Source organism: Saccostrea cucullata, unplaced genomic scaffold (assembly GCF_032062105.1).
Source record: "Saccostrea cucullata isolate Sc308-1 unplaced genomic scaffold, CSIRO_AGI_Scuc_v1 ctg208, whole genome shotgun sequence".
Classification (NCBI taxonomy): Eukaryota; Metazoa; Mollusca; class Bivalvia; order Ostreida; family Ostreidae; genus Saccostrea; species Saccostrea cuccullata.
In genome coordinates, this window is record NW_026930701.1 from 138,644 (window position 1) to 152,851 (window position 14,208).

The window sequence follows — 14,208 nt, forward strand, 5'->3', positions numbered from 1 at the left end:
TGATTTTAACCATAACTTTTGAACAGTAAACACTATGGCTTTCAAATTTTACAGTTGTCTTCTTTATGCAAAGACCTTACTTTGCTTACCAACAATTTTTACCTTTTGACCTTGAGCTTTGTTTCATAATGCATTTGAGAAACTTCAGCCCATCTTGCATGTATAAGCTGCCATGCGGGGGCATCAGTGATTCACAAAATACATTTATAAACAACGATAAGAAATAAAAATTTACAGCTAAATAAATAAAAAAGCTTAATAAAAATAAATTATTATGTTTATGGTAAATGAAACAAATCTGACAAATAAAACAAAAATACATGAAGAATAAATTAAATTATAAGACAAGAAGTAACATCAAGATTCTGTCTCCTGGATTAATCTAAATAACTCCTCTTTAACTTCTTCCGCAAAACCTCCGACAATATTTAATTTGAATTCACTACTGCTGAGAAGAGACCATCTGCTTTCGTGCAATTTGCCAACGTCAGTTTCACTTGATTTTGAAATAGAGTTATCTCTCTTTAATGTCCGCCTAAAATCCGAATCCGATTTTCTAGAGCACCTGCTACCCGAGTCCGAATCGGACTCTTTTACGGAGCTGATAGAATTACTATCCACTTCCTTGATGTGATTTTGAGATTCACTACTATTATTGTTGGATTCACTCTTAAAAATGGTAGCATTGCCACTGCATACAACGTCTACCTTGCTAAGAATATCAATCTGGGTCATGCTTTGACTATTTACACTCCTTTTTACATTTGTAAATCCATTTTCGTTCATAATTTGGTTTTTATCTGCATTTCCATTGGCATCAGTCTTGCGTAGAATGCCGATCCCGACGTTTACGCCTTTGCTTCTGGAATCGGCCTCGGAAACCTCTACCAATGGCAAATCGAACACGTTTTCAGCTGATATTTCACAGTAAGGCATTTTACATTTTTGTAAGTCGTTCTCACTGGAACTTAATCTAAATTTGACAGAGTGAGTAACTTTTAAGTTTGATGGATCAGAACCGGAAGCAGACTGCTGTATGACGTCACTCTTCTTAGTAAGGTTGGTTTCCGATCTCGGTTTTTCTCGGACTTCCGTGATCAAAGTCAGTTTTTGATAGGAATTGTTATTAAGATTTCCCATACAGATGTTACTATCTGAGGAAGACGATTGATCTCCCCTTGTCTGTGAACAAAATAAATTGAAAAACTGAGAAATAAAATAAAATAAAATAAACATGTGCAAATTAAAAAATTCCCAAAAATATAAAAAATAACTGAAAATTATTATAAAACCAGAACCAGACCAAATACAATTATTAAGAAACCAAAACACAGATAAGAAAATAAAATCAAAGTACTGAAAGTACTGAAAAGCGGTTAGCATGCTTTCATCGAATATGTACAGTGTACAATAACAAAAAATGCATTGAATCATGATATTAAAGTAGGCATGCATATCTTTTTCCAGTGTCATCAGCGAAGAAGCAGACACACTGAATTTTGTAGTACTTAACTAAATGGTATAACCAATAACCTCCCAGACTGATGTCACAAATTTTTGTTTCAAAATATCAATGAGATTTTCAGTTTGAAAGACAAGAAGTTCAATTTCAAAAATTTCCCCCTAATTGTCTCCATTGGTGGCGTCCAAAAGTGCTCAGAACGAAAAAAAAAATTATGTTGATGTTGCAAATTTAATTGGCTTTCATGCTCTATTGATTCTGAAATTAGGTAACTGTAAAGACTACTATAGCAAACAACTCAAAAAGAAAATAAAATGATAATTCAAATTCTTTAGATTAATTGATTTGGAGTACTGTACATATATCTTTTTAACTGGCTAGTCTGAGAAAAACGGATGGACGAGCAGAGAATTAATTAATTTCAGAGAGCTTCAGTTTCGTAGGCTCACTGCGGGTCAGCAGGTGTGACCTGTCATTGGGGATGCTTACTTCTCCTAGGCACCGGAACTTTCAAGGATCCGTTTTTCTTTTGAACCGATCACTGTTCATTTGTATTTTGATACAGATACTGAGTACATCTGTTTATTAATATTATGAACTATTTCTCTCACAGGAAGAAAGACAAGTAAACAAGATAATAAAGTTTTAAGAAATGTACATTATTGACTTTTCATACAATTAAATGTTCGAATAAGTAAATGGTATATGACAATTATTTAAAAAAGAGTCTTGCACGATATGTATAAACGAACATATACTGAGTATTTGGCAAATATTTTTCATGAAATATTGTAAAAAAAAAAAAAAAAAAAAAAAAAAAAAATGTGAAAAGGAAAGTTGTTGTTTAATCCATCAAAACTAGTATTTTAAAAATTCAAAGGTTCACTAGAAGTCAGTGTATAACGAACAATTTAATTGTCCATTGCAAGAATTACCTAGGTATCATTGTCACTTTCTTCAATATGCAATACATTGGTTTTTTTTTTAAGTAAAAACAAATATGCGACCTTCTATCAATATGTCTGTAAGCATCTGTATTTTAATTTTTATTTTTTCTCAAAGGCTCAAAATGATAATTAACGAATTGGACAAATTCAAATTTAAAGAGTATTTTTACAACTTATACCTTGCATAGGAATTTAGCAAACTTTCAAAAATAATCATTCATTAGATATAATTTTCAATTTGTGCTTATCCAAGATTTTTCATGCCTCTTTTTTCTGTGCATATTTTATATCGGCTGATTTTTAGAAAAGGATCGTATGCCGATTAAATTTTTTTCTCCAATTTTTTAAAATTAATTTTAGTATTTTCAGGCTCCCATAATTTTTTTTTTTTTAAATAAAAATGTGATCGTTTAAAATCGTTTGTAATAATTAGACTGAGTACAGAATTTTTTCCTTGGAAACAAAGCTTTTATCATCTTTTAAATAATTTCAATTGAGAAAAAAAGAAGAAGAAAACAAACGTTTCATTATGGAAGTAATCCATAACTGTACAACTTACAGATGTATTCAGTATATTTATATAAAGGCTTTCTTCTTGTACTAGTATTACTTAAGTTAATTAAAGGGATGCCTAAATATTTTGGAAAATGAAACTCGATCGAGAGATTCTCCGATGTTTTGCAGTCGGTAATAACCTTCAACCCCATTTAGCCAGTAATTAACCCGTCCTCCCTGTGCCCAGTAGCATAATTCGGTCAAATATTTATTGTTCATGAGGGGTGCCTTATAATTAATCACAGCACCTGAATTTTTATCAGCAAGTCTCTAAATTAGCCAAATATCGAAACATTCTACCCCCTCTATATATAAATACACAAGGTGTCCAACGCCATTTCGACCACCTGTTCGATTCAGGCTTCAATTTAACACATAAATCGGAAATGCCTACTTGTTTTCGTGTAACATTAGGTTCAAATATGATATTTCTCGCTATACATTTCTTCCTAAAGTTTAAATCTAACGCGTTGATAATGTTATCAGCTAAACTTCATGCTGACTTCGAATTTCGTCACAGGGCCCGATCGCCATCAGCTGATGTCACGGAAATTTAATCTAGACACCAAATGCTCCTTTACATAAACTTTATTTAATACAACAATTATAAATTTATTTCATTGACAAACAAAATCAGAAAAAAATAAAAAAAAAAACCGAAAGATTATGTTGTTTTGATAGTCTTGATTTTATTTAACATATGTTATATGTGTTAGAAACAAATCATAGGTACTAGGTAGAGGCTTTGTTGAAGTTTCCCAAAAATAGGTAGCGCCTTATGGAAGTTTCCGGTGTCGACCAAATACAATTATTAAGAAACCGATAAAAATGGGACACATGCCATAAAGCGGTTAGCGAAGCTAACCGCTTAAAAATACACAAAATCAAATAAAGAATCAAATAAACAAACGAAACAACAATGAATAATGAAACCATGTCAATGAACCCTGAATGGATTTGTACGATTGACCATAAAGCGTTGTTTGAACATTGGTGTATAGGAAAGCAATCGTGTTTCTTACATCAATTTGGCAAGAGTCGCGAAGTATCGTGTTGATCCTTACGTCGCGGGTTCGAATTCCACCCCGAGATGCGTTCTCATTCGAATGAGACCGTATAAATTGAGGTCTTGTGTCGCAGTATAGCTGCTGACATGAAAAAAGATTCCTCACTACTCAATAGCCCTAGATGCCGAGTATGGGACACATTTTGCAGCTCTCCACCGGCAAGTGGTGGCGTCTCTATATGAGTAAAAAATTTTGGAGACAGACATTAATCAAGATCCAATCAATCAATGTACATGTATCAGGTTGGTAGGTTCGAGGGACGTAAATATTTGCGTATATACACTGGTAATAATAATCCTTTAACATTGTAAGTCCTCTATCACTCCTCTAGCAAGGGAAGTTTATAGTTTTTTCTCATTCAGTTTTTGCCTGGCAGCCTACCCTATGCCAATCTGTCTCATTTGGATTTCCACAGTTCTCCTTATAAGGGAACAGATAATGGGGGGGTTGGTTTGGACCTCGGTGAGTTTCACAAAAATTCTGTTTTTTTTTGTTCCACTTCAATTACAGTTTATTTTTGTAAGAATGACAATCATATTTAAAAGGAACCAGAAGCTGGTAGGGAAGTGTACTCTTAAAATGCTTGGTATTCTATCAAAAGTAAATATATACTGCGGCTCTAATAACGTTCTGAATAGATAACATCTATGTCAGGATTTATAATTATTTATACAAAGTCTTCAGTATTTAATTTTAAAAAACATAAAACTCAATGTTATCACTTCAATTCGATTTATTTTTCTAGAAAATGAAAGTGAATATTAAATAGCTTTTCTTAAAGCTGTAGCTACATGTAATTGTTAGCTATTTGCATCAGCGCAAGCATAATGTTAATCTAGATATTTTATTTATTTCCTTACCAATGAACTCAAAGACATATCTAGCTGTAATAAGAATTCATTTATAAGCTTAAGATTTAATGTAATTATGTCGCTTTTATTGTATAATGAATTTTTTTTAAGATAACTTGAAATCAAAATAACTCTATATGTCTGTTATGCTCAATTATGTTTTACGTTATAACAAGGTAACAGAATTAAATAAAAATGTAATAAAAATGCATATTCCTTTCACTTGTGTCTAGTTTTTATTGTGGAAAAAAATGGTATATGAAAAAATAAATGTACAAACGTCTCCAATTGCAGAAAAAGTAGCTTACTATAAATGTTACTGATATTAACAGAAACTGTCAAAAACATATCAAAGTTTTAATGTTTCCATTCTACAGTGCTAAGATGTAAAGAAGCAGCAGCCTGTGACTTTAAGGAGTCATTACAAACTTTTTTATTCAAAATGTTGAATGGGACGAAAATTATGTTAGACCTTTATTCTTCCAATTTATCTTAAGGTTAATATACTCAAGGGGGTTAATTCAAAGTCTTACATGTAACTTCAAAGGAGAACTACATGGTACAGTCTAGCAGCTATCCTAGTATATTTAAAAAATTACCTGTTGAGATGGAGTAGGGGTTTAATGCGTTTTAGTATATCATATATCATCTTAAAAAACTATTTTAAATAAAGAAATAAAGTAACTGGTCTATTGAGCATCAACAGTTACTAATCTCACATGCTACAATTTTGTACTAACCGAAACACTAGAGTTAACTAGTAAACTAAAGTTTACTATTATTAATAGTTATCTGTAGGAGGACCAGAGTAAAAAAGTAGAACTTTTATTTACTATGGTGAAAATTTGATTTACTATTATAATGAAGATTTGAAGCTTTAAGTCGTTATAACATAAAGAATTTTGATTGACCATAGGAAAAACTTCAGAACTTTGATTTATTACAATTCCCTGTAATTCTTGGATTGTCAGCAAGGTGTGGTATTATCGGCGATACGTAATAAGCGTCTGTCACATGGCGAATAGATTCTCATTAGTTAAAATATTAATATCAGTAGCAACTTTAAATTGTTGTTGCCAGCGATTATTGCTAACCTTGTTTTTATTCGTCCGAGTTTCTATCCCATGTATATATCATCAGTGAATAAAAGTCTGTGCAATTATCTGACTCTGGTTAGGTAACGTCAAGAATACAATGCTTTTCTCAAAGTCCAAGAATAACAGAGAATTGTACTACTATAGTTAATCATATTCAACTATACATAAGTATTGAAAATGATGAAGTTTGATATCGGTTTTCTCTGATTCTAAACAATCTTACCTCCGTTTGAGAGAGAATACATGATGATGTTCTGGAGTAGCGCCGACTACTGTTTTTCAGTATCCGCTGAATCTTCATTCTTCTGTATTTCTGCTTTATTACTCTTCTCACCTGTCAAGGTATTGTAAAGGAATTCATAAAAAGGCTTTTCCTTAAAAAAAATATGTTTCACAAAATATCATGTCTTACGAGGAGATGATGTTTGTGTTATATTGACTTACCTCTCCATTTAAGAAACAATAAAAAATAGAAATTAAGATTCCCTGAAACGAAAAAAAAAATTGTTAAAAAATCAATAATTATTATATTTTGAAAAAGATCTAAAGAGGGAAAATATAACAATTGCTTTCCATTTATATTTAATAATGTAAACGGTAAAAGTATAAGATAAAAAGTTCCAGACCTGGTTGGAATGAAGCACAACATTTGTGACTTGATACACGGAGGCGTAGGATCCTCCATCATTTGGATTAAATAACATTATAAGATTGGTCAGTCCCAGCAACGGCATTAGAATTACAGTAGCTCGTATGGCCTTCCTACAAAATCAAACAATAAATAAATCAATAAAAAATTGAAGGATAAAATCAATTTGAAGAATTCTGAGTAGACGTTTTCTTGTGTCAAATGTACTGCAATACATGTATTGGTAATATTTTCCCAATATTCATGTAATATACTTCATAGATTTCACACACACAATACAAATCAAAAACATTGGAGAGAGGTTTACATACCTCTAATTATCTCTTTCATGTTAAAATGTGTTCATTTATTCATATTGTTCATTCATTTCTTCAATATATATACTCATTTATTTACTAACCTCACTCACTTCATTTGTACATTACATAATAATGTAATATACAGATTTATTTGTACTCACTTTACACTTTCAAATGACTTTCTCATTATACTCATCCAAACATTATACTCACTTAATTCTTGATGATTCATGAGTATTATGAGCTCTTAACTTCGTCACCAACACTCTTATAATGTTGACTAAAAAGAACAAATTTACCTGAAATAAAAAAAAAACAAACATTTTCAGAAAAACTTCAGTACAAAAATGTTTTTCTGTTTGCTTGATTGATTAATTTTTGACGCCGAATCGGCAATATTGCAGATATATATCGGCGAAACCTGGTTAATGTATGAAATCTGAACTCTGTCTAGGAACCACTGTTCACAGCAATTCTTACTGTTCAACTAAAGGATATTTGCCTAAAACAATCAGGTTAGTTAACAAGCTGATAGGAGATATAACTCTAACCTCTTGATTAGAGGAACAACTATCACTTGGAAAATGATTATTTTTTTCCTTTTAACAGTCTCGAGATAAACGGCTAATTTCTCGAACTTACCCCATCAGGCATTTTTAAATGTGACCTTTATCAATTCTTTTGCGAAATAATTTGCATTTATTTCTTTTTAGCGTGAAAAGAGGATTATTGTATTACAAAATACTTCTTACAATTAAAGCTAGCAGTATTGACCCCGACACAATGTAAGAGTAGGGGGAATCAGAGTTGTTCTGCCAACATGGCGTGAAGACTGTAAAATGCATGGCGATCGCCCAGGATATAGCTATCACTCCCGGCAGACCTAAAAATATAAAAGGGTATTTTAATCAGTAACCTCGTTTTATAACAGGTTAAATGAAACATATTGAGATAACCAACAGTATTCAAGATCAAAATTCCATAAAACAATACAGAACAGGAGCAGAGCAAACACGGACCTCCAAAACATTAGAGGTTGGATCAGGTTCCATAGATGAGTGAGCATCCATTTAATTTTTGCATGGTATCTATTTTCTTTCCTTCGGTATCTTTCATTTTGTTTGATATTTATTGTTTGATAGGTAATATTTTTTGTTTGTTTGATTTTTGACAACTTGAAAATAAAATTATTATGATACAGACAAATAAAAAGGTACTCGTTGCTCGGTCTTTATCGTATGTATTTGAGAAATTAATTTATCAGAAAACAACAAACATGTACAATCTTTGATACATGTAATACATACCCCATCCTATGGCACAAAAGATTTTAAAAGGAGCATCCGTGGAGAATACGGTGACAACAATACTATTGTGTAGAAACAGGCCTTCCACGAACATCCAGAAAATGTTACTGACCATTGTGTATTGTCCTAGCACTATTATAATCTTACAGACCCAGTCCTGTAGGGAAAAAAAGATATAATCAAACTTCTTAAAGTACTGAAAGCCGGACTTCACGGTTACAAAGTACTGTCCCTGAACTACTATATTCTGACATGCCCAGAGCTTTAGAGCAAGAAAAAAAATAAAAAATGTCAAAATAAGACGCACTGAATGAATAACTTCACAGAAACACAACAATATTATAATCTTACACACCAGTCCTCTAGGGGCAAAAAAGGTACTTCAAAAAATGTCAAAAATCGGTGAATGTTTAAATCGCAGCAATTTTATAATCTTACACTCCATGTCTTGTAGGGAAAATAAACATAATAAGTATCCTAAAAAAGGAATGTAAAATAAAAAGCAAAACTACCGCGGAAAAATCGCTAGGTCTAAGACGCTCTTTCATCTTGTCCAATACGCCTGTATCAAGGCTTATACACTGCTATGTATTAGATATAGAGTTGGAAAGTAATTACAATTCCTGGTGTAGTACCTATCATGATAAAATACCTTTTCTAATCTTAGTAAATATGTTTGGACTTAATACTCCGGAATAATAAACATCTAAATACGAAAAGTAATCTAAAACAAGTAGTATTGGATAAGTATTATCACAGTGACTCTGGTATGATAGACATCATGACAAGACACTTATAGTTAGTATACAGTAGGCTTTGTAAACCAATGTTGGACTGGATTTACGTCCCTTGTTTTATAAAAATTATGAAAAAAACACTCATGTTAGCTTTGTAAACCAATTTTGGTCCGGACTTACATTCCTAATTTAATAAACATCATGACCAAAAACTAACTTTAGCTTTATAAACATTTAGAGACATGACTTTAATAAACATCATGACCAAACACTAATGTTAACTGTATAAACACAGACAGACATGACTTACCACGCGGGTATAGTAGACATCATGACCAAACACTAAAGGTTCGAACAAAATAACGATGACGACAAAGCGAAGGATGAAGGAGACGACTAGATGTTTATGTATAGACACTCGGCTGCACTGAAGAGACCTATATAGACAAAAAATCGATTTTTATACAATTTGTTGACAATACTTTAATTTTAGGTCTAGAATACATGAAGAGGGTATGGATACTGAATAAATATGTGCAACTTACCTGAATTATTTTAAATTGAAGGACAGATGGTACAAACTCTCATCGATTTTTTTTTAATTTAAAATTCATTAAATCTTCTTTTTTTCAAAGGTATATAAGCACATATAAAAAGTTTATATCAACATTTTTTATTTCATTCCTGCATTCAATAGTCACACTTTTACTACAGGCATACAATTTTTGTATTTCTTCTTATGTAACCCCTAGTCAAAACTCAGAAATCCGTTCATACTCACCGGAAATAACAGAATACGAAGAGAGTAATGCAAAGGAAGAACAAGGAAACTAAACTACATCCGAAATAAATATCCCTCATAATCAGAACAGCTCTGGAATGTTCCGCTACCTACAAAAGAATAAAACATCATATTAACTTCATCCAAATAAATATTCTTCATAATCAGAACAGCTCGGGAATGTTCCGCTACCTACAAAAGAATAAAACATCATATCAACTTCATCCGAAGTAAATATTCCTCGTAATCAGAACAGCTCGGGAATGTTCCGCTACCTACAAAAGAATAAAACGTAATAAAACGTCATATTAACAAAGTCCGTCGGACGGGACGTTAAATGGTGCCCCGTGTCAAGGATGACAACCCCCTTGGCACGCAAAAGATCGTTTCTCTGGAGTTCGAAAAAGAGTAGGCTCACAACAAAAACTTTACCGATCAATTAACCTAATAGGAATAGTCCGCCGAAATATGGCTGAGAGATTGCCGCCTCGGCGTTAAACAATATACAATCAATCAATCAATCAATCATATTAACTTTATCCAAAAAAAGTATCCCACATATTTAGAACAGCTCGGGAATGTTCCGCTATCTACAGAAATAAAAAATCATATTTAGTACATCCAAAATAAATATTCTTCATAATCAGAAGAGCTCGGGAATGTTCCGCTACCTACAGGGTAAAAAATCATATTAAGAACATTCTAAATAAATATTCCACGTAAAAAAAACACCTACATCATATTTACATGAAATAAATATTTCTCGTAATCAGAGCAGCTCGGGAATGTTCCGCTACCTACCAAAGAATAAAACGTCATATTAACTTTATCCAAAAAAGTATCCCACATATTTAGAACAGCTCGGAAATGTTCCGCTACCTACCGGAATAAAAAGGTTTTTATATAATTTGTTGACAAAACTTATTTGTAATCTAAAATACATAAATAAGCATGGGTACTAAAGAAATATGAATTATTATGTTATATCATCATATTAACAACATCCAAAATAAATATCCCCCATAATCAGAACAACTCGGGAATGTTAACGTTCCGCTAACCAGAGGAATAAAACACCATATTAACCTTATCCAAAATAAGTATACCTCATATTTAGAACAGCGCAGAAGTGTTCCGCATAAGGGAGGAACCCAAAAATTATAATATTAACTAAATTCGAAATAAGCCCCTCATAATCAAAACAGCTCAGGAATGTTCAACAACCTAGAGTAATAAAACTTCATATTTTGTAATCTTTTATAATTTCAATTATAGCCAAGATTACCTGGGAAGTTGAAAATTATTTCATTATTTTTGTACTTCATTAAAGATTATATAATTAGCTCTGAACTTGTTTAAGTATCTTTAAGACCATATTATAAGTACATTAGTAAAACATATCTATAATTTTTCCGGGATCAGAAGTGTTGTCTTACAGCTCGTAATTTAAAAAAGGAATATGTTAACATGAAATTACACAATCTTTCAGAAGGTACTATAAGAAACAAGATTCTTTCAAAAGTCTTTTTATTTCATTTAAGCAATACTAATCAGAAGAACAACACGGACCTCTAAAGCGTCAGAGGTGGGATCAGGTGCCGTGGAGAACTGAGCATTCCCTGCCGACACACCCGCTGTGTGTACCTTGTCATGATCAGGAAATAACAAGTAATTCGGCGAAAATTTCGGGGATTAGAAAATATTAATAAGTTTGTATTACAAAAGGAAAATGTAGTCTGATACCTGAGGAATGTGTCATTACATCGTGATCGGCAGGGAAATACGACTTAAATTTCAGGAATCAATAAAAGTCATAAGTTTTTAATACAAAAAATCATGGCTGTTGAAATAATGCTAATACTTGAATAATGTTTCATCAGAACTTGAGGTTCTGAGCAGTTGAATACAGTATTTGAAAGAATTCTCATGAATTTCAAGTGACAATTTTCATTTATTTTTATTGAAAATAAACAATGCTAAACAGTGATATGTTTAGTAAATAGGGATAATAGTGAATACAAACAAATGTAATTTTTTTGAAATCTCATATTTTGACACCCCAGTCTAAATTATTTTTTTTCTTTCTAACTTAACAGACCGGTTAGGGTAGCCTAGTGGTAGAGCGTTCGCTTCGTGATCGGGAAGCCCAGGTTCGATTCTCGTTCTCGGCGCCCCTTCAACCCTAAGAAGTAAACATAAGCAGTGACTGTTCGCTCGGAACTATGAGTGAAAGTCATGGGTCTTTCGGATATGACCTTACAAACGTAGGTCCCATGTCACGGTAGGCGTTGGCACGATGAAAAATCTCTCACTGCTCAATGTCCATGCATGAAGAGTATAGGTCTAAATTTGAAACTCTAGATCTTTACCAGCATACGCTGACGTCTCAATATGAGTGAAAAATTCTCGAATGAGACATTAAATAATGTACAATTAATCAATCAATCTAACTTCACAGAGAGATATCATCCAGTGACATCTTTAGTGAAAAATTCTCAAATGGGACGTCAATTAAAAGTATAAAATCAAACATATATTTCTGTTTGCATATCAATAAAGTCGGGAAGAGAACACTGTTATTATAAATTACCAGGAAAATTATATTCCAGTTATCATTGGTTCCTCATGACTCCTCAACCCAAGAATTCAAATAAATAATAGTCATGTATTTTTTTTCACTTATTTTTGCTTGACCCAACACATTGGATTGAATAAAAGTATAAACTACTTTTTTGTATTCAAATGATAGCTTACAGTGGGAGTTAAGCTAGTCACATCTTGTGGTGGAAGCAATTTGTCTAGGAAGTCGATACACTGTTGGTAATCTGTAATATTCTTCCAGCGTCCATCTGACCCACAATGTCGGTATGCCAGGACATGATCTGAAAAAAATTACACACCATTACTTTTCAGCAGAAAGAAATAAAGGTCATCTTTTTATTGAAATATAGAGATGACAAACAGTATTTAAGTTAAAAAGGCAATTAAAAATTATCAATTTGAAGCAGAGTCAACATGGCCCCCTTAAAACAATTAGAGATTTTATGAGGTGCCATGGAGGACAAAGAATCCCCTATCGACCGGATACACACATTGTTTGCTCTAAATCATGATTGGGATAGTATTTAGATTGTTTAGATTTTTAAAATTGTCTTAGTAAAATGTCTTCATCTTTCAAATATTTCAAAGATACCCAAATATTTCATCTTTGCCTTTGTTTATTATTATTAAGATTCATTTATCATCACTACGACAAGAAGTACCAATTTTAGAATATTAGCTAGTAAGTAACGCTTATTAAGATATTTTATTTCCTTACCTGGTGCACCAATGGCAGCTGGACAAGGGGCAGTAACTGTGGTGTTACTTTTTGTCGCGTACCAACAATGGAATGAGTCGTGATGAGGCTCACAGTAAGTTTCATCTAAAAGTAAATATAAAAAATTTGACTTCTACTAATATCATTGTATCTGAGTTTATAAAAGAGTTAATCGAATACATTTTTTTTTAAAAATTATCTTTTAAATGATATAAGCCGTTAGATAAGAGAGAAGTACATTTTGTGAATATGAGATATGAGGCTCGATATAAGACTGATATATGGTACTAGAGGTTTTTTTTATATTATTCCAACGATTTTATTCCAGATGGGAAAAAAAATACAATTGATGTTTAACAGGTAGGACGTTTGCATTAACCTACTTATATTTTATCCTTTTTTGTCACAATATAGCAATCTCCTAACAAAAACTTAATTACTATAGTCAGCTATTTGTTCACTAGAGTTAATTGATAAATATTTCAATCGACTCTAAAAGTTACTCGAGAACGTTTTTGAAGATCAAAAATTTTAATATTTCTTTAGCAACAATTTGATAATGGGGTGTGTTGTTTAACTTCCCTTTCGAGAATTTTCACTCATATGGAAAAATTTGTAAACATGCAAAAAAAAAAAATTCAGTGTCAGGAAATTACCTCAAGGAATTTAAGTAATAGGCTCACCTTAGCACTTCGTTTAGGAAAAAGCAAAAATCTGTTCAGTATTGAATTTTAAATAAAAATCGTTGCTTGCTCGTGGTGGATATGAACAAACTTAAATCAACACTTCTTAAGAATCCTTTTGAATTAATATGACATAAAATGGCTGTTTGCTGTTTATAAGATTTTATTGATATATTCTTTATATTTCTTTATTTCATCATGATCCATTATAATGGTTCCTCTATTCTCTTGGTTGGTCATGATTTGAACAAATGTAAATCTTCATAAGCTTTTGAATGATTTTAGATATTTATAACCAATAATGGATCTAATGTTCTTGTGAAAAATTTTAATGATCTTTACTACATGTATCACGGACCCGTTATAGCTCGTATCTACCTCTGGGGCTAATGGTTTTAACAAAGTTGAATCTACACTTCCTGTTAATACTTCCATATAAAGGTGACTTATCTCA

At 32.0% G+C, this 14,208-nt stretch overlaps 1 protein-coding gene across 1 annotated transcript in view; it reads right to left on the reverse strand.

The window, feature by feature from the left end:
* Nucleotides 1-305: 305 nt before the first annotated feature.
* The window catches only part of LOC134229680 (corticotropin-releasing factor receptor 2-like), a 34,689-nt gene continuing 20,786 nt past the window's right edge, over nt 306-14,208 (reverse strand). Inside the window, exons 3-14 of the mRNA XM_062711447.1 lie at nt 13,072-13,176; nt 12,507-12,634; nt 9,753-9,862; nt 9,282-9,408; nt 8,235-8,391; nt 7,680-7,810; nt 7,141-7,226; nt 6,606-6,741; nt 6,424-6,465; nt 6,203-6,313; nt 4,892-4,915; nt 306-1,182 (exon numbers count right to left, since the gene is read on the reverse strand). Coding sequence (XP_062567431.1) covers nt 358-1,182; nt 4,892-4,915; nt 6,203-6,313; nt 6,424-6,465; nt 6,606-6,741; nt 7,141-7,226; nt 7,680-7,810; nt 8,235-8,391; nt 9,282-9,408; nt 9,753-9,862; nt 12,507-12,634; nt 13,072-13,176 — 1,982 coding nt within the window. The 3' untranslated portion in view covers nt 306-357. The remainder of the gene's footprint in view (nt 1,183-4,891; nt 4,916-6,202; nt 6,314-6,423; nt 6,466-6,605; nt 6,742-7,140; nt 7,227-7,679; nt 7,811-8,234; nt 8,392-9,281; nt 9,409-9,752; nt 9,863-12,506; nt 12,635-13,071; nt 13,177-14,208) is intronic.